Genomic DNA, 21,186 nt, shown 5'->3' on the forward strand with positions numbered 1-21,186 from the left:
GGAGAAATTCGGGAGAAAGGTCGGTCCGGGAGATTTTCGGGAGGGGCTTTGAAATTCGGGAGTCTCCCGGAAAAATCGGGAGGGTTGGCATGTATGATAGTTTAATGTGAATGATTATCACAGAGTATTTTTCATGTTTGGTATCATTTAAAATGTCACAGTGCGACTGGTACAAATGTCTCGTTTCCAAATAAGTAAAACAAAAGGTAATAAGGTTTTTGAGAGTTTATGGATAACTAGCACACTAGGAGGGGTTGGCCTCTAGACAAATGGTCTCCCTACACCCAAAGGTGTAACCTCTGAATGCAAATTTCCATTGTTAAAAGATATTTCCAAGTGAAAGAGGTCCTGGCTATTTAATGAAATGCAGCAGGGAATTCGAGGCCTTTTTCTGTACCTCAGATTCGCCCGTGAGGCTGAGAGAGAGAGAGAGATCTTCAGCCTCATGTATTTCTTATTGTTGGGTTTGCATCTCTTCTCATTTTCCAGAGTATTTGATGTTTTGTATCGATTATATTTGAATTGATTAAGAAATTGGCATGATACATTTACCTGACATAATAAATTGTTACATTTGATTATTCTAACTGACTTTGGCATTATTTGCTTTAAAGAGTTGAAAGGAATAGTCAAACATTCGCTCACAATTAATGATCCACAGATATCATTAAACCTTTTCATTCATGGAGTCAGATGAAATAACGAGAGAATACATATTCAGATGTATTGCATTTAATAAAAAAATACTTTGCCTCGAGAAAAGGACAGTAACACGTTAAGACCTTCCGCGCTGGTCGGATGCCGGACTTTGGGCCGATTTAGCGTGAGCTTACAAATCACTTACAGTTCAATAAGCTCAATAACACAGCAGCAGAAAAAGGCTGAACATTTCAAATATAGGAGACTTTACATTGTGTTTCATGTGTGAGTCATATATGATCTTACCCCAGTGTCTCCAGTTTACAGTGAGGATCCTCCAGTACAGCAGAGAGCAGATGAACTGAATCTCCTAGTTTATTCTCAGACAGATCCAGATCTCTCAGGTGTGAGGGGTTTGATCTCAGAGCTGAAGCCAGAGCAGAACAACCTTCATCTGTGACTCCACAATCCCTCAACCTGTAGAGAACAATGACACACTCTTCACTCTCTCAGTTCAGATCAGATCAGTTTAACACAAGGGTCCGCAGCCGTACTGCAGGGGGTCCGTCAATTAATGCTTGAAAACATGGGTAAAAAACATCACAAAGTCAAATTTAAATATAAGCACTCTCAAATTAATGCAAGATCTTCCTCAAACAACCTTCATCTGTGACTCCACAATATTTCAACCTGTAGAGAACAATGACGCTGTGTAAACAGTGTGTAAAATGACCATTTTATTAAAGATTGCAATGTGTGATGTGATTTGAATGTAGTGACAAGCAATGCCACTATATTCTACACTGCTTTATAAAGGATGCCGGTTCTCCATGAACTTGAGGAGAAACTGAGGGACAAATACCATGCAGTGCTGTAACTATGGAGTGATAAAGAGATAACATTAATAACACCTGAAGTGTAACTTTATCAATTAAATGTACTATATTTTGGTTCAATAATATTAATTTAATATTTTGAAGATATTTTTGTTTCTATATATTTGTCCAATAATGATCCATTAATGGCCATTTAAAATAATATTTTTTTCTAATATGTTTATTACTTATATTACAATTAGATTTAATGCTTAGCATTTAGCATGCTAATATATGCTATTGCTAATTAATAGTTTCGTAGCAATCTAATACAATCTTATAACTCAGTCATGTGACACAAATATAAGAAATTGAATGAATTAATCCAGTTAGGGAACCATATTAAAATCACTTTAAAACTTCTTCATTGGGTTACTTGGAAATGACTTGATTCCACGATGTTGACATTATGTGAACAAATTATCTTTGTTGAACTTAATTGGTTCATGTGGAACTGATGTGCATGATTCAATCATTTAAATCCAACACACTTTTTCAGTGCATTGTTTTCTGTATCTTAAAAACAATTTTGGATTTACTGTAAATCCCTCTGGTCCTGTTCGTTTAGGGGTCACACTTGGCTCCTTCGCGGTCAAAAGTGACCGAAGCCTTAAAATGTCTTCTTTTTTTCCAGGAAAACCAATGTAATATATTTTTGTTCAATAATATTTTTTTATTATTATTTCGAATTTAGAAAGGTTTCTATGGTACTACTAAAAAAAATTATGAGCATTTTGTTCCATTAGAATTCATATTTTTTATTTGTATTATTATTATTATTTCAATAAATGCAACATGTCACATTAGTGCAGGCCTTTAAAATCCATTTTTTGAAGTGAGAAAAGCGTCATCCAGTGGCGTTAAAAAGTAAAAACTTGTGTAATGTCGTGTAACCGCCTGTGGGCTGTACTGTTGCTCCCTATATAAATACATAGAGAGGCTTTTTGATTCCCATTGTTTTTTTTAGACATGATTTCTCCATTTTATTCGTTTTTTTTTTATTTATTTGGATATATATTAGACATTCTAAAAGACTATTTTTGTCAAGTTTTAGATAATTTTGTTACATAAGTATCAGGTTTTGCATTATGATTACAATCAAACAATAATGTTTGGTTAGAAAAGGAACACAATGCAAGCATTTTTGTTAATCAGTATTTGATCATTAAAAAAATCTAACAAAATAAGGGATGGATAGTGATAATTCAAAACACTTTATACAGACATTTTGCAATTAATTGGTATTTTATTCAGTTTAATTCTATAAAAGGTAATAAAACTTCAGAAGGGAACAGCAATTATGATCCAACAGCAAAAACAATCAAATAACAACAGCAAACAATCATTATCAAACTGTAGGTTAAAAAACAGGAATAAAAATTGAATTATAATAATAAATATTATTTTAACTATGTACATACAAACTGTAATTATTTTATGTATTGTTGCATATGCAGCAGATATCAGGAACACCTATTAGGCTAAAATAAGACCAAACAATTATTATTTGTTTGTTTGTTTGTTTGTGTTTGTGTGTGTGTGTGTGTGTGTGTGTGTGTGAGAGAGTGAGTGAGAGAGAGAGAGAGAGAGAGAGAGAGAGAGAGAGAGAGAGAGAGAGAGAGAGAGATCTTTTGTATTTTTAAATTTATTGATTTTATTTCGCATATTCTCAAAGTTTGCTGTTGCAGTCTTACCAGTTAATTTCTTTGTGTGTGTGTGTGTGTGTGTGTGTGTGTGCGCATTTGAGCGAGAGTCTCTTTTGTATTTTTCTTCATTTATTGATTTTATTTTGCATATTATCAAAATTTGCTGTTGCAGTCTTACCAGATCATTTCTCTCTCTGTGTGTGTGTGTGAGTGTGTGTGAGTGTGTGTGCGAGTGTGTGTGCGTGTGTTTGAGCGAGAGAGAGTCTCTTTTGTATTTTCTTCATTTATTGATTTTATTACGCATATTCTCAAAATTTACTGTTGCAGTCTAACTAGTTCATTTCTCTCTGTATCTGTGTGTGTGTGTGTCTGTGTTTGTTAATTTACAGTATGCATATTCCATAACAACCCGGCCCTCTACAAGAGTTTTAAACATTCCAAGCAAATCAGCTTCTTCTCCTTCATTCTTACATGTATGGGATTTTAAAATAGACAGCTTTGCCTGTCCCACAAGAAAATTACCAAGTGTACATTGTACCTTCCATTCTTTCTTATACTTCACACCAAAAATGAACATATTTTTTGTAAACATAAAACCAAGCTTAGTAAACATTTTATCCAACAATTCAAACAAAGGAATTAATCCTGAACAATCACAAAAAATGAAAAACAGTATCGAGAATATTGCAAAAAGGCATGCAGATAAAACCATCTCATTAAATTTTGATACAAAACTGTTAGTTGCCGCACAATGGAGTACTCTCCACTGGAGGTCCCCAGACCTCTTAGGAATGGGGGGCTTATACAAACACCTCCATGATGGAGTTATTTCCGAAGAAATTGATAGATGTTCTCTCCATTTAGTATCAACACATCTTTTCAATTGAGTATAAAACAAGGATTTCACACACATACAATATAATATCTTTTTGCCAACATTATGAAACAATACATCTTCAAATCTTTTCAATAAAGTATCATTTAAATCTTCATCCAAATCAAGACTTGAAGATCTGGAAAAATCATAGGCCTTTCATCATTCTCAATAAAATTGTTTACATAGGTCAAGAAAGACTGAGGAAAAGATTTTTTAAGATCTCCAATTATCCCTTCAACACATCTTTCTGATCTAAGCCCAACTCTATTAGCTATAGATTTAGCCGTATACCATTGACCCTTTGAAAAATCAATTAAATCTTTTACAGTAGCTATTCCTGTGTTTAAAAACTTGTCAATTACTGAACTCAGAATGGAAGAATTCCTTTTAAAGAGAGGATTAAAAAACAATGGTTCTAAAACACCATAATGTTTATCATCATCTCTCAATTTTTTAAACATTTGCCAGGCCTTTAATACAGTTACATAAAAGTTAGAAGAAGAAACACTTACTCTTGGATTTTGGACAGATTTTTCAATTAGGAATAACTGCTTAGCTAATCCAACTCCCCCAATACTTTGTAAAACAGACAAACCTAATGCAATCCAGGGTATCTTATCTGAACAATATAATAGCCTTTGTAATGTTTGAAACCTCATTGTCTTAACTCTCGCCTCCAGATTTATAAGTCCTTGACCACCTTCTACAACTGGGAGATACAAAACTCCAGGAGGAAGCCAATGATAACCATCCCAAAAGAATTTAACAAAGACTTTTTGAATACCAGTCAATAACTCTTCAGGGGGATTCAACGCTGTAAATCTGTGCCACAACATTGAGGCTGCCAGATTATTAACGATTAAACATCTCCCTCTGAAAGATAACCTCGGGAGAATCCATCTCCACTTCTGTAGTTTCCCCACAATTTTATCAACTAATCCTTCCCAATCATTTTTCATATAAGTATCAGATCCTAAATATACCCCAAGAACTTTAAAACCATCTTTGATCCATTCACATTGTTGTGAGATTTGAGGAGGATCTATATCCCTCCACTCGCCTAACAGAAGGGATGTACATTTATCCCAATTGATTCTAGCAGATGTAGCTTTTTGAAAAGTTTTCAAACTAGAAGTCAAAGCAGCCATATCATCAATGTTCCTTATGAAAACAGTTATATCATCAGCATAAGCTGTGAGTTTTACAGGTGGGATCTCTGGAAAACCAGGAATACAGAATCCATATAGTCGTTTCCTCAAATGTGACAACAAAGGCTCAATAGAAATTGAATATAGAAGTCCTGAAAGAGGGCATCCTTGTCGTATACCTCTTGTTACTGCAAAAGGTCTAGTTAGACAACCATTAATCTTAAGCATACTAGATGTTTCACTGTAAAGCAGTTTAATACAAGAGACAAATTGTGGTCCAAAGCCAAAGGCCTTCAGAGTCTTTAGTAAATAAAAGTGATCCACTCTGTCAAAAGCTTTTTCTTGATCTAAAGATAAGAGTCCAATATCAATTTGATGTTTTTTAGCAACTGCAATAATGTCTCTTAGCAAAAACAAGTTGTCGAAAATTGTCCGCTCAGGGATACAGTATGACTGATCTTCATGAATTATAGTTGCCATACATTTCTTCAACTTATTAGTTATAGCTTTTGACAGTATCTTAAAATCAGTACACAGCAACGACACAGGGCGCCAATTCTACAAAAGTCCAAGATCTCCTTTCTTAGGGATTAATGTCAACACTGCCCTCCGACAGCTTAGGGGTAAAACACCTTGATTAAAGGACTCCAAAAAAACATCATACAAATCATGTCCAATCACATTCCAAAAGCTTTTAAAAAACTCAGCAGAGAGATCATCCACACCAGAAGATTTGCCACTGTTCAGCTCTTGCACAGCACTTAAAAGCTCATCAAAAGTCAAGAATTCTTCCAATTCCATCTTTTCTTCTTTAGACAACTGTGGAAGATCTAGAAGAAGTTCTTCAACTGCTACTTCATCACAAAATTCGGACTGATAAAGTTTTTCATAAAAAGAAATAGCAGAAACTATCATTTCTCGTTGATTGGTTATTTCTTTGCCATTAGGAAGTTTCAGTTTGTGAAAAAATTTCTGCTCTTTAGATTTTTTTCTCCAGTCCGAAAAAAAAAAGCAGTTGGAGCATCCATTTCATTGCACTTCACATATCTTGTTCTGACAAGTGTCTCCTTCTCCTGCTCTTCCAATAAATCCTTCAAAAGGCCTTTGTTCTCTTTAATGATATCACCTCCTCCCTGATTGCGGAGGCTTTGTTGAAGAATTTCTTGCTCTATCATCTTCATCTTCACTTTCAAGTTCTCAGTATTATTTGCTGTGTATTGTTGACAAAAAACCTTTATCTGGACTTTTCCCAGATCCCACCATTGACTAAGAGATGAATAACTACCTCTCTCTTCTCTCCAAGACTTCCACAAAAGACCAAAAGAGTGCACAAAGATGTGATCTTGAAGTAATGTATTATTAAAGTGCCACTGTGACTTATAGGATTTAGGTGACAAGACAGACATAGACAGAGATATAATGATGATCTGATATAGATGTAGGGGAAATACGATTACTAAAAAATCTTCCTTTATTGCATTCCTCAATATAAAAACGATCCAATCTGGCAGCAGAAACCTTATTTGAATTAATTTTCAGCCAAGTATATTGTTTAACTTGAGGATAAACATCCACAAATCTACAAGACTATGTCTATTAATTAAAGATTTAAGAACATCAGGTTTTTCCTGGCTGAAAATGAGGCGGAGGTAGCAAAATCCGATAGCTCGGTACCTCTAGGGGGGTCCGGGGGCATGCCCCCCCGTAAGAAAATGTTGTACATTTCAAAGATAAATGCATTAATCTGGTGCATCTTTTTATGTATAATGACCACTAGAAGGTGAAAAAAAAACACTTTTTACAAGCATGTATTTATTTATTTTTAGGCATTTTAATAATCAGATAATTTGATTTTATTTACAGTTCATAGGGGGCCATGAAATTACAAAACAGTACTAGTAAATTACGTGACTGCTACTTGTGATAGCTTATTTTATAAAAACGGCAGAAGAATTTCGGCTATTGCCTAAGTCAGGCTGGCTCTATGGATATATTTTAAGTAACCTAACTAGTTTGAGAGCCGAAGCTTAAGAAAAACAGTATCGGTACCTGGCTGTGACAAGTGAAGGCACTTCGATGCTGCAGAGAAGGTGCTTCTTGACTTTCGTGCGTCTGTGGAGGTTGTGATAACTGACAGGTGATGTTGAAAAGGGGGAGGGGCAGGGGCTCGTGCGCTTTCGCAGAAATTTACCTTGCTCCGTTTGAGACAAGCACGTTTTGGTGCTTAAAGCCCTGCATTTCAGCCCGAGCCCGACGTGCCAATATTATTATTATTGACTTATTTATGCCCCTAGGGCCGGGCTTCGGGCCAATTCTCACGTCATAATTCACATGCGGCCGGGCCTCAGGCTTTTTTTGGGTTATCCTTCTTTTTATATTTTTAGACATTAATTTAAAAAATATGAGAAGCTGACGACGACGATAGAAAAACAAACATAGAAAGACATTTCATAACCTCATAACTTTCATAATCTTATAATTACACAGTGACATATGACTGACATGACAGTCTCATGCACGCACGCACACACACACACACACATACGCACGCACGCACACACACACAGAAGGTTTCCCATCAGCGCGACCCACGATTCACCTCATGTGCAAATAATGGAGAATATTAAGAGAAAAAATCACAGATGGCCAACTTAAAACGCAGCGGGAAGAGTGATAGAAGAGAGGAGGACTGGGTTAAAACCTTAGGCTACACTGTGGATGCTATTCTTTTTCTCCACGATGCTCTGTAAAAGACTGCTCTAACTTTTCGTTTCATTGGACTTTATTTTCGTTTAACTGTTGGAAACTACGGATGCTTTTCGTTTGATTGGACTTTTATTTTCGTTTAACTGTTGGAAACTACTGGAAAAAAGAATGGCCATGTTCTGTCGTGCATTTTTGAGGTAAGATAACCTGCAAGTTTATTTAATTTAATTGGTTTAGATAGGCTATTGCTCCTTTCGTTTGCGAGCGCTGGTTCGAGCAGCCTGAGCCTGCCTCAGTATTTCAAAAAAAGTTGTTTTACTCACTGTGGTTTAATAAATAATCATTTGTTAAATTAACTGTCTGTGTGATATGCTTGAAGTGTTTTATAGCCTATCTATGGATTGTAGCCAAGTAAAGTAGCCTATTAGCGTTGATTTGAGAGGCTAAATTGATCAAACATGTTGTAGGCTATACTCGCTGTCGGTTCGGCTTCATTTAAAAAAAAATGCTCCAAAACATTTGTCTAAATTAACATGATAAAGAAATGAAAAGAAACATAACTAACAAAACTGACCTATTTTAATGGCTGCAAATAGGGCAGGCTGCCGCTGTGTAATAATAATAATTAAAAAAACGGACTCGGGCTGATAATTCTGATGAGCTGTCGGACTTGTGCTTGAGCGTCTCGGGCCAGGGCCGGGCTCGTGCTTATTCTGATGCAGTCGAAATGCGCAGAACGGTTTGAGAATGGAATGGAACCCGGCCGTGAACCCGCTGCCGAATCGTGTCGGTGGAAAAGAGGTATCTAATCATGTGATTCCGTCTTGAGTTTTTGTCGACAGACGGAGGCGGCCCGAAATTTGACGGAGGCGGCCGCCTCATAATTCTCTATGCAGGAAAAACCCTGTTCATGATTCCTATCCTATTTATGATCTACCGTACAATTAAAATCACCCACTATAACAACAATCTTATCATCTGAACACTTCAACAATTCTTCAGAAAGTTTCAGAAAAAAATCACAGCGCTCGCTTCCTATATTAGGAGCATAGATATTATAAAAAGAAAAACTATTATTGCCTATTATTAAATCAGCTCTAAGAAGGCGTCCTGGTATTATTTCTAAGAAAACTGGATTATCTTTAACACGCTTTGAGAATAAAAACGCAACACCAGCACTCACGTTCGTACCATGACTAAGACTAATACTGCCCTCCCATTCATTTATCCAATCTGTCTCATTACAGGCATCAGTATGAGTCTCTTGCAACAAAATTACATCTGCTTTTTTAAGTTGTAAATACTTAAATAAAGTCACTCTTTCGTACATCCCTACATCCATTTATATTTAAGGATCCGATATTAAAGGATACCATCAGGATGAAAAAAGATAAAATGAATAAATGCCAATATAGATGTAATTTCCAATACATAATAGGCTACCTCTTTAAGGACTTTTCTTTACTCTTTTTCTGACAGCACTTACAAACTTTTTTAAACGATAACGCTTAGGCTGATCTAATTCCTCAAGTGTTGCTTTCTTCATAGCCATAGCAGAGGAATCAATAAAAAGCTTCAAATCAGGAAAATACGTTTCAATCTTTGGTTTTCTCTGTTTTTTTGTAGCATTCAAGAATTCATCCAGCTGTTCCAAACTATAATACCAGATCCTCTTTAATCGCCCAACAGTACTTTCCTGAGAATTGAATTCATCCAATTCATCAGTGATTAAGTCTGAACACTCACTATCCGGATCACTGTCAACATCCTGTGATATTGGTTCAGCATCATTTTGGGACATATCCCTATTTGATGCCTGCACCTCATCCAAGACATCCCTCACTTTAGACCCATCTTGTTCTCCAGATTGTTCTACCTCCTCCACAATCTCTACAGGGTCATTCATTCCACTCTGTCTAGCATCAGGAATGATCGCATCCGTTTCTGTAATCTCAATATTGCCACCCTGAGGCAACTGTTCTCTCATTTCAGTAGACGCGTCAATTTCCGCATTCAAATCAACTGCAGCGCTTTCTATAGTCGGTTTAACCAACTCGTTATTCTCCAAAACAATTGAATCTTGCACTGAACCATTCTTTGCGCTTTGAGCCTCTTTCACAACAGGACAACCTGTTTTAATATGGCCGTATTTTCCGCAAACAAAGCATTTCATAGTCTCAGTAGTGATAAATATTGTATAGTCCTTACCAAACACTGTCAATTTAACAGACACATCAAGCATTTCAAATTCAGCGCTTAATATCATCAGAGCCTGACGTCTGAAAGACATGACATGTTTCAACTCTGGATTTTTCAGTCCTAGAGGAATCATTCTAATCTGCCCAACCAATTTTCCATAACGAGCTAAGATAGACTCGAGCGCTTTATCAGAAATAAACGGAGGTACGTTTGACAACATCACTCTTTTAGAAAGACTAGACAAAGGTAAAATTGGAACAAATACATCCTGAACAGTTAAACCACACTCCACCAATTGACTAACCATTTCGATTTCCTTCAGAAAAACGACAATTGCTTTATTCATTCTTGAAGCGGACATTATGTTTTGTGCACCTATTTCTCGACCAATAGCGACCAAAACACTCTCAATAGACACAGACTCATCTGACGGCATGCACTTGCACGCGTGCCGAGCAGACAAACAGGAAAATCCATCGGAATTTGAGCCCATCTTTATCAGATAAACTGACAAAAATAGCCACTATAACACCTTCTCCTCTAACTTACAGCAATATTCAAAATAAATAAATAAACTCAGAAAGGAAAAGTTCAACTCACTCAGCAACTCCCAGTGGTGGAGGAAGTACTGAATCTCAGTACTTAAGTAAAAGTACAAATAACCAGAGACATATTTACTTTAGTAAAAGTAGAAGTACCACAATGAAAACCCTACTTAAGTAAAAAGTAAAAAGTACCTGATTTTAAATGTACTTTTAAGTATTAAAAGTAAAAGTACTTGCATAACAATTTATTCTCTTAATGTCTATATTCTAATAATTAGGGCTGTAACAATATGAATCCGAAATCGCTACACTCAGATCTACGAACCTGTGTCGCGGTGTGAGAAGGGAGAAGGCAGAATCGCGACACACCCCTTTTTTGAAGTTAACATTATACAATACGTAGACCTACACCACAAAACTAGTTGAGGATAAATTATTTAATATTTGGCAATTCCATCGTTATAAACGGGACATTTGCAGTAAAAACTTGAAATATAAATTCTCAGAAAATGCATTTAATACATATTGAAAAATACCAGTATGCGTTTTATATTTAATGGGAAATCTAGGCTACACATGCGTTACGGGACACAAACAATATTTAACTTTTAGGTAGAAAAATATTTTTTTGTAATTCTGTGAATTACACTGCGCAAACCAAAAGTAATACCCACCGGATGAAGGGTTGGCTCTCCACAGAACATAACATATTCATTTTATTTTATTTTTCGTGTTCCCATTTATGAGGAAAAAACAATGTTACAGACGTGACCGCTCTGAAAGGCACTAAAAGACTGCTTTAAAACTTTCACTGAGACCTCAAACAGAAAGCACAAAGCCTTTTTTAAATTTGAATTTCGTTTTGTATTAATTGTATCTCAATTTTAATCAATGTTTCATCAAACAATTGCCAGGATTTAATAAATAAGTAGAAAATAGATAATCACGACACGTAGGCGCTGGCGAGTGAACTGGAGCTCGTCTCATAAATGAACCGAAACTCAGCGTATAAGGTATCCTACTTGCCTCACAGACCTGATAAATATATCTTTAGACAGCTTTAAATGTGTACTTTTAAACAGAACAATTCAAAACGAAAGAAAACCGACTGCTCTCTGCTTATAATCCGTATGAAATGCGCATTTCTCTCTGGCGCGTTCACTACTGCGAAGATCGCGTATCAGTATCGTCAACCTCATCTTTGCAGCCGACACAGAAAACACTTGTTTATTAATAAACAATTAAAATGTCTTCTTGCTATATTTGACATATTCATTACTTTTGCTGGTTCTTTGTGACAGCTTTTAGGTGCTTTATTGTTAGCGCCACCAACGCGATCAGCACCGAAAACATGGAGATTTTTTTCAATCCCTGTTTTGGCAGGGGAAAAACTGATCCGAAAATGTAACGAAACGTTGTAGAAATGTAGTGGAGTAGAAAGTATAATAATTGCTGCAAAAAGTAACGAAGTAAAAGTCAAAAGTATGCACTATTGATTCTACTTAAGTAAAGTACAGATACGTGAAAAATGTACTTAAGTAAAGTAACGAAGTATTTGTACTTCGTTACATTCCACCACTGGCAACTCCACACACTCCTTGCTCACGCGCTCCCCACAAACACGCCGCACATGCGCACAGAGAGAGAGAGAGAGAGAGAGAGAGAGAGAGAGAGAGGGGGGGTCTTATTTGCGTCACTCCTTCATTGCTGTGCACTTTTTTTCTGCACAGCGGCTGATTTGTAGTTTGTACCACCAAAAGTTTCTCTGAGTTTTCGTATTTCCCATTCATTTCCTGTCGGTCATTTTTGAAGGAACCAAGTGTGACACTTTTTTTTTTACGACCCTTTACCATATCCGAATCATGTCTATGATTATTTTGTGTGTGTTCACAAAGCTAATACAACAAACGTCACCAAGTGTCATCCCATTCAGATGAAGCAAGATGAATCATTTTTAAACCGAAGAGGATCAGAGAATGTCAACATTGAAAAGTGGAAGATTAATCAATTTATTAAAGAAATGTTAATTATTAGAAACCTTTTTGTCCCTGATATTATTATTTTTTTTCTATTTCCATTTCTTTTTCCTTTTTTTATATTGTGCTCTGTTCTTTAGGACATTTATTATAGTTTTGTTTTGCCTTATTGTAATGATATTTACTGCAATACAAAACTTTACTTCCGCATTCCTCGATTCCTATGGAAGTCTGTGGGTGTTGTAACTCTGTCAGTTCAAAAACACTGTTGTTTTAATATAACATTTATACTTTGTGTATTTGTGTAATGTTTTGTCTTGTTTGTGATGTGGAGTAATTATATATATATATACTATATAGTACTGTGCAAAAGTCTTAGGCATGTTAATCATTTTTCTGTTTCTTCATGTAATCACAGACGGACTCGATGATGGTGAGATCAGATCATACCGGCTGTTGTCAGATTCCTTGTGCATACACAAATCTCACTGGATTATTACAATTAATGGCAAAAAGAATGTTTGGAAATCTAAACTGATATTTCCTACTGACACATTACAGCAAAATATATAAATAACTGACTTAAAACCATCTTTTTTGGGGGGGGGGGGGGGGGGGGGGGGGGGGGGTATTAACATGCCTAAGACTTTTGCACAGTACTGTATATACTGGGGAGAACATTTATGTTTTAGGATTAGCATGTTTAATCAAGCATTGGCTCACCTGTGATGTTCACTGATTTAACTGAATATTTATTTAATGTGCATTTGGACTGAAGTAAGTATCACTTGTAATTTATTGTTTAACTGAGTGTCTATGAATCACACATAAAATACTGGTTTTGGTTTTCCTGGCCAAACTATAATTGTACAGAAAATGAGCTCTCAATAAAATGTATTCATTTGTCTCTCATCTGTGTTGTGTGGATGTGTAATTGTTTGGTTGGACTCCTTCTTCAGACCCGAAAACAAGCTAGAGTTTAACAAGCAAAGTTGGTGATTGAGTAAAAAAGTTAAAAACTATTAAATAACTAATACATAATATATTTACCAAGGACAAAATATGTGTTTATCAGAGAGTTCATCTTACCCCAGTTTCTCCAGTTTACAGTGAGGATCCTCCAGTACAGCAGAGAGCAGATGAACTGATTCTCCTAGTTTATTCCCAGACAGATCCAGATCTCTCAGGTGTGAGGGGTTTGATCTCAGAGCTGAAGCCAGAGCAGAACAACCTTCATCTGTGACTCCACAATCACTCAACCTGTAGAGAACAATGACGCTGTGTAAACAGTGTGTAAAATTAATATTTTATTAAAGATTGCCCATGAACTTGAGGAGAAACTGAGGGACAAATACCATGCAGTGCTGTAACTATGGAGTGATAAAGAGATAACATTAATAACACCTGAAGTGTAACTTTATCAATTAAATGTACTATATTTTGGTTCAATAATATTAATTTAATATTTTGAAGATATTTTTTGTTTCTAAATATTTGTCCAATAACGATCCATTAATGGCCATTTAAAAATAAATAAATAATTCTAATATGTTTATTACTTATATTACAATTGGATTTCATGCTTAGCATTTAGCATGCTAATATATGCTATTGCTAATTAATAGTTTCGTAGCAATCTAATACAATCTTATAATTCAGTCATATTTTTGTTCAATAATATTTTTTTATTATTATTTCGAATTTAGAACGGTTTCTATGGTACTACTAAAAAAAAAATGTATGAGCATTTTGTTCCATTAGAATTCATATTTTTATTTGTATTATTATTATTTTTCAATAAATGCAACATGTCACATTAGTGCAGGCCTTTAAAATCCATTTTTTGAAGTGAGAAAAGCGTCATCCAGTGGTGTTAAAAAGTAAAAACTTGTGTAATGTCGTGTAACCGCCTGTAGGCTGTACTGTTGCTCCCTATATAAATACATAGAGAGGCTTTTTGATTCCCATCAGATATTTTTGTTACATAAGTATCAGGTTTTGCATTATGATTACAATCAAACAATAATGTTTGGTTAGAAAAGGAACACAAAGCAAGCATTTTTGTTAATCAGTATTTGATAATTAAAAAAATCTAACAAAATAAGGGATGGATAGTGATAATTCAAAACACTTTATACAGACATTTTGCAATTAATTGGTATTTTATTCAGTTTAATTCTATAAATGGTAATAAAACTTCAGAAGGGAACAGCAATTATGATCCAACAGCAAAAACAATAAAATAACAACAGCAAACAATCATTATCAAACTGTAGGTTAAAAAACAGGAATAAAAATTGAATTATAATAATAAATATTATTTTAACTATGTACATACAAACTGTAATTATTTTATGTATTGTTGCATATGCAGCAGATATCAGGAACACCTATTAGGCTAAAAAAGACCAAACAATTATTGTGTGTGTGTGTGTGTGTGTGTGTGTGTGTGTGTGTGTGTGTGTTTGAGCGAGAGAGAGTCTCTTTTGTATTTTCTTCATTTATTGATTTTATTACGCATATTCTCAAAATTTACTGTTGCAGTCTAACTAGTTCATTTCTCTCTGTGTCTGTGTCTGTGTCTGTGTGTGTGTGTGTGTGTGTGTCTGTGTGTGCCTGTGTGTGTCTGTGTGTGTCTGTCTGTGTGTGTGTGTCTGTGTGTGTCTGTGTCTGTGTCTGTGTGTGTGTGTGTGTGTGTGTGTGTGTGTGTGTGTGTGTGTGTGTGTGTGTGTGTGTCTGTGTGTGTGTGTGTGTGTGTGTGTGTGTGTGTGTGTGTGTGTCTGTGTGTGCCTGTGTGTGTCTGTGTGTGTCTGTCTGTGTGTGTGTGTCTGTGTGTGTCTGTGTGTGTCTGTGTCTGTGTCTGTGTGTGTGTGTGTGTGTGTGTGTGTGTGTGTGTGTGTGTGTGTGTGTGTGTGTGTGTGTGTGTGTTTCATTGCTGTGCACTTTTTTTCTGCACAGCGGCTGATTTGTAGTTTGTACCACCAAAAGTTTCTCTGAGTTTTTGTATTTCCCATTCATTTCCTGTCGGTCATTTTTGAAGGAACCAAGTGTGACTAGGGATGGGTACCGAAACCCGGTATTAAACGGGCCCCGGTGCTGAATTTTGAAAGACCGCTGGATCGTTAAGCTCGGACGTTATCGGTTCTGCTGTCGGTACTAGAGAAATTATGAAAGTGCACGTGCTATTTTGCTATTAAGAAATTATTATCTTGCGAATTTAATCTCGCCAGCCACTTCTATATATAATAATATTGAACCATTTGTCTGTGATGCATTTTTGCTAAAGAGATAGAGTGTGTGTGTGTGTGTGTGTGTGTGTGTGTGTGTGTGTGTGTGTGTGTGTGTGTGAGAGAGAGAGCGATCTTTCACGCAAAGCCACGGCGCGCGCAACACAACAGCCCTGCTTAATGAGTGACGATGAGGACAGAACATTCAAAAGGTTACACTTTAGATCTTTGATATTAAACTAATTTTATTTTAGATTTAGATTTTGGCTTCCAATGATTATAAAAAAGAAGATATTTGAGGTGTAACCATTAAAAACTAAAGCCACATTCTCTCCAGCGCAACTTCCTTCCCTTCACAGAGCGATGCGCTGTCATTTCTCCCTAAAACCCAAAAGTAACGTCAGAATCTGCACGATCGGTGATTGTTGTAAAATGTAGTCTATACTTTTGCTAAACTGCGGGACGCGTTTGATAATAAAAGGCTATTAAAAGTACCAAAATTGACGCAATAGACGCTGTTCCAAAATGCGGCGCACGCTCTGAAACACACCGCAACGAGACAAGCAGCAACATATATTTTGGGCTTCGTGTGCGCATCTAAACGATCAAATACACAAATATGTCAAAATGGCCGTCTTGGAGATTCACTTAAACAGTTTATTCACTTAAATACAGTTTATGTCTTAAATCGGCGTAAATAGTTGGGAGAAAATATGAGGCTTAATAATGATTAGATCTGCATTTGGTCTTAAAGAGGCAGCAGTCTAATAATCCTGCTGACGATTGCTCCATTAATGTGAATCAAACAACAAAAGGCAAAGAGAAAATCAGTCACAGCTCTTGAATTATATAAGCTTTAATCTATCTATGATAAACTATGCAGTGTTATTTTACATCTGACTTTATTAGATGTCTTTTTAACCCATATTACTCCTGAACAGTAATGTCAGTGGACATTACTGAAATTAAAGCACTGGGTATATAATTTGTATATTTGTTTTATTGTATACTTTTTTGTTTGACCATGTGTTTGTACTTTGTTTTTGGCGTCCTGTCTGTCTATATAAAACACAAAAGCCAGCACCCTTCTGCATAACATACATGTTTTATTTGTTTTGTTAAAGCATTGCTTTTTCTTTTGCTATAGATATTTATTTTACATTTCAAAATATAAAGCAATATTAATTATGTTCTAAATAATTTTTTCCCCTTTTTTTAATATAACAAAAAGAACCGATAAGAATACCGTTAAAGTACCGGATCGATAAGGAGTATCGGTAAGAGTAGTAATACCGTTAAAACCTTAACGATACCCATCCCTAAGTGTGACACTTTTTTTTTTTTTTTTTACGACCCTTTACCATATCCGAATCATGTCTATGATTATTTTGTGTGTGTTCACAAAGCTAATACAACAAACGTCACCAAGTGTCATCCCATTCAGATGAAGCAAAACAATTAAATTAAAAACGTGTTCAGTCATTTTTAAACCGAAGAGGATCAGAGAATGTCAACATTGAAAAGTGGAAGATTAATCAATTTATTAAAGAAATTGTAATTATTAGAAACCTTTTTGTCCCTGATATTATTATTTTTTTTCTATTTATTTTTCCTTTTTTATATTGTGCTCTGTTCTATAGGACATTTATTATAGTTTTGTTTTGCCTTATTGTAATGATATTTACTGCAATACAAAACTTTACTTCCGCATTCCTCGATTCCTATGGAAGTCTGTGGGTGTTGTAACTCTGTCAGTTCAAAAACACTGTTGTTTTAATATAACATTTATACTTTGTGTATTTGTGTAATGTTTTGTCTTGTTTGTGATGTGGAGTAATTATATATATATACTATATATTACTGTGCAAAAGTCTTAGGCATGTTAATCATTTTTCTGTTTCTTCATGTAATCACAGACGGACTCGATGATGGTGAGATCAGATCATACCGGCTGTTGTCAGATTCCTTGTGCATACACAAATCTCACTGGATTATTACAATTAATGGCAAAAAGAATGTTTGGAAATCTAAACTGATATTTCCTACTGACACATTACAGCAAAATATATAAATAACTGACTTAAAACCATCTTTTGGGGGGGGGGGGGTATTAACATGCCTAAGACTTTTGCACAGTACTGTATATACTGGGGAGAACATTTATGTTTTAGGATTAGCATGTTTAATCAAGCATTGGCTCACCTGTGATGTTCACTGATTTAACTGAATATTTATTTATTGTGCATTTGGACTGAAGTAAGTATCACTTGTAATTTATTGTTTAACTGAGTGTCTATGAATCACACATAAAAATACTGGTTTTGGTTTTCCTGGTCAAACTATAATTGTACAGAAAATGAGCTCTCAATGAAATGTATTCATTTGTCTCTCATTTGTGTTGTGTGGATGTGTAATTGTTTGGTTGGACCCGAAAACAAGCTAGAGTTTAACAAGCAAAGTTGGTGATAATTGAGTAAAAAAGTTAAAAACTATTAAATAACTAATACATAATATATTTACCAAGGACAAAATATGTGTTTATCAGAGAGTTCATCTTACCCCAGTTTCTCCAGTTTACAGTGAGGATCCTCCAGTACAGCAGAGAGCAGATGAACTGAATCTCCTAGTTTATTCTCAGACAGATACAGATCTCTCAGGTGTGAGGGGTTTGATCTCAGAGCTGAAGCCAGAGCAGAACAACCTTCATCTGTGACTCCTAAATCCCTCAACCTGTAGAGAACAATGACACACTCTTCACTCTCTCAGTTCAGATCAGATCAGTTTAACACAAGGGTCCGCAGCCGTACTGCAGGGGGTCCGCCAATTAATGCTTGATCACAAATAATTTGTTAAATTAAAAAAATAGTAAAAAACATCACAAAGTCAAATTTAAATATAAGCACTCTCAAGCGAATGCAAGATCACCCTCAGTTGATTCTGTAATAATATCATACTGGCAAACTCTCAAGTGTGGTTTTGTGTTTGAGCTCTGGAGAACGTCAAATGTTTTTACAGCGGTGAGTAATGTAGCCAATCACAGTCATGTTTGTTGGTCTATTGAACGCAGCCAATCAGAGGGGTTTCATTTTGTCAGAATCCACTCACCGAGATATAAAGGCCCTGTCCTAAATGGCACACCTCACTTTCAGTCTTGTAGACTTACAATGGCTTCTGCGTGCCCATTAAGTCCATAGGGTGTCCCATTTAGTAGTTTTAGGTTTCAGAAGGGTACTCACGAGCGCCCCTCTGCGGTCGATATGTGCTCTAAATGCGCACTGAAGCGAGCTCCACAGCTGACTTGTTCACGACAGTCAAAGCGGCGTTACGTCAGGAAAGTGCGGACTCAGAGGAAGACCGCGAGTGTTTAGGGTGCCATTTGTGACAGGGCCAAACTCACAATTGCGTGACATAAATAGCAATTGCAAGAAAAAGTCCGAATTGCGAGTTTATACCTTGCAATTCTGAGGGGAAAAACAGTCAGAATTGTGAGATAAAAAGTCACTGTTTAACATGTTCAAACAAATAATGTAGCAAAATGATCATTCAAATGTTATTTTTCTTAATTGCATTTACACCCACAGTTAAGACACTTGCGATTGCATTTTCATTAAATGTCCCGCAATGAATGAAGCAAAATTCAATGTGCAAATTGAAAATGCATTCCGCCGTCAATCACTGCGTGAAGTTGGCCCCGCCCCCTCCCTCCCTGTCAATCACTGTGTGAAGTTGGCCCCGCCCCCTCCCTCCCTGTCAATCACTGTGTGAAGAGAGAGAGATTTATTTATCCTTTCGGAAATTTGTTCTACACCATACAGCATCGGTTTCCAACAGGGGGGTCGCGGCCCACAAGGGGGCCTCAGCGAGCTCTGTGGGGGGTCGCGTCATATTTTGAAAAGTTTTGAGCAATTTGCATTAAATAAAAGTCCTTAACTTTTTTTCTGTTCAAAATTTATATAATGAGCGAGTTCATCATGAATCCATTTTGCAGTGTTTTTGTCTTATCCTGAATCACTATGGTACACCTATAATAAGTGATTACATAGGGACTATTTTACCCTGGTTCGGATCGCTGCCGCTGCGGAGTAGCCCAGTACCTGCGTGACTCGTCATAGACGCACACAGAGAGAGAAGTAGTTCCGGCTACAATGTTCTTCCGAAAGACGCATTATTCTGTTAATAAACACAAGTTTATTATCACTCGCTATAGCGCCAAAAGCCTCAAAAATAAAGCCTCACATTGATAAAGCCTCACAAATAACATGCAAGTATTGAGGCCCCAGACAGAAGTCATTTAGTAATAGCCTATATTCATTCTTTTTTTACCTACACACAGGTGTGAAAACTGATATTTTTATTGCATTTAAAATAGGGCAAATTTATAGGCTACTCCTAGGCTTACATTTTTAAATTACAAAGGGCCTACTAATGTTTTTGTTATTGTATTTTCAATATTATAGGCTATTATTTGTGCATAAACATATCTGTTTATAGTAAACATACCGTTTATTTGAAAACAACATATTTTGTCATCCTTGCTGCAAGCTTACAAGAGCGATAATATCATTAAATGTGAAGGGGGGCCCTAAAATATTTTCTTGGGTAAAAGGGGGTCTCAGACAAAAAAAGGTTGGGAACCCCTGCCATACAGTACGTCTGATACATTTATACATAAGACAACAAGACAGTTGACAAGACAGAATTCCAAACAAAATATACAACAACATTTCCCTCTCCCCAAACACCCCCACCCTACCACACCCACACCCATACACAACATCAGGACAGAAGACTCAAACCCCACTACACATAACTAGGATAATAAAGTGCAGTTGTGCATACTGTAACAGTCAAGCTGGAAAGAAAGTGCATGATGCTATTTAAAGTGCTGTCCTGCAGGTAAGTTCTTATTCATAAGTGTAATGTAGTTGGAATGAATGACTTACTGGCTCGATTAGTTTTGAAAGAGGGTAACCTAATCCTCCTCCCTGATGGCAACACCTCATATGCCTGGTGTAGGGGGTGTGACATATCTCTATTAATTGCTTGACCTTTCTTCAACACCCTTCTTTCACAGGTAATAGCCATACTGTCTAGTTTTTTCCCTGCAACCTTGCTAGCCAAGTTAACTATCTTGCTCAGTCTGTTTTTATTGGTCACTGACAAAGAGAAATACCAGGCAACACAACAAAAAAGTAGAATGCTCTCCACAAATGAGTGATAAAAAAGTAACATCATATCACTATCCACTCTAAATTGTCTTAGTCTCCGCATAAAATGCAGCCTCTGCAGCCCCTTTTTATAGTATAACTGTTCCATTGCAACTTATTATCTATTATTGTCCCTAAGTA

At 36.1% G+C, this 21,186-nt stretch overlaps 1 protein-coding gene across 1 annotated transcript in view; it reads right to left on the minus strand.

The window, feature by feature from the left end:
- LOC309509954 (NACHT, LRR and PYD domains-containing protein 3-like) overlaps window positions 1–21,186 on the minus strand; it is a 113,332-nt gene that overhangs the window by 70,956 nt on the left and 21,190 nt on the right. Inside the window, exons 5-7 of the mRNA XM_082184969.1 lie at window positions 18,398–18,568; window positions 13,701–13,871; window positions 946–1,116 (exon numbers count right to left, since the gene is read on the minus strand). Of these exons, the coding sequence (XP_082041095.1) occupies window positions 946–1,116; window positions 13,701–13,871; window positions 18,398–18,568 (513 nt within the window). The remainder of the gene's footprint in view (window positions 1–945; window positions 1,117–13,700; window positions 13,872–18,397; window positions 18,569–21,186) is intronic.

Source organism: Leuciscus leuciscus, assembly GCF_965113295.1.
Source record: "Leuciscus leuciscus genome assembly, chromosome: 11".
In the NCBI taxonomy this organism is placed as follows: Eukaryota; Metazoa; Chordata; class Actinopteri; order Cypriniformes; family Leuciscidae; genus Leuciscus; species Leuciscus leuciscus.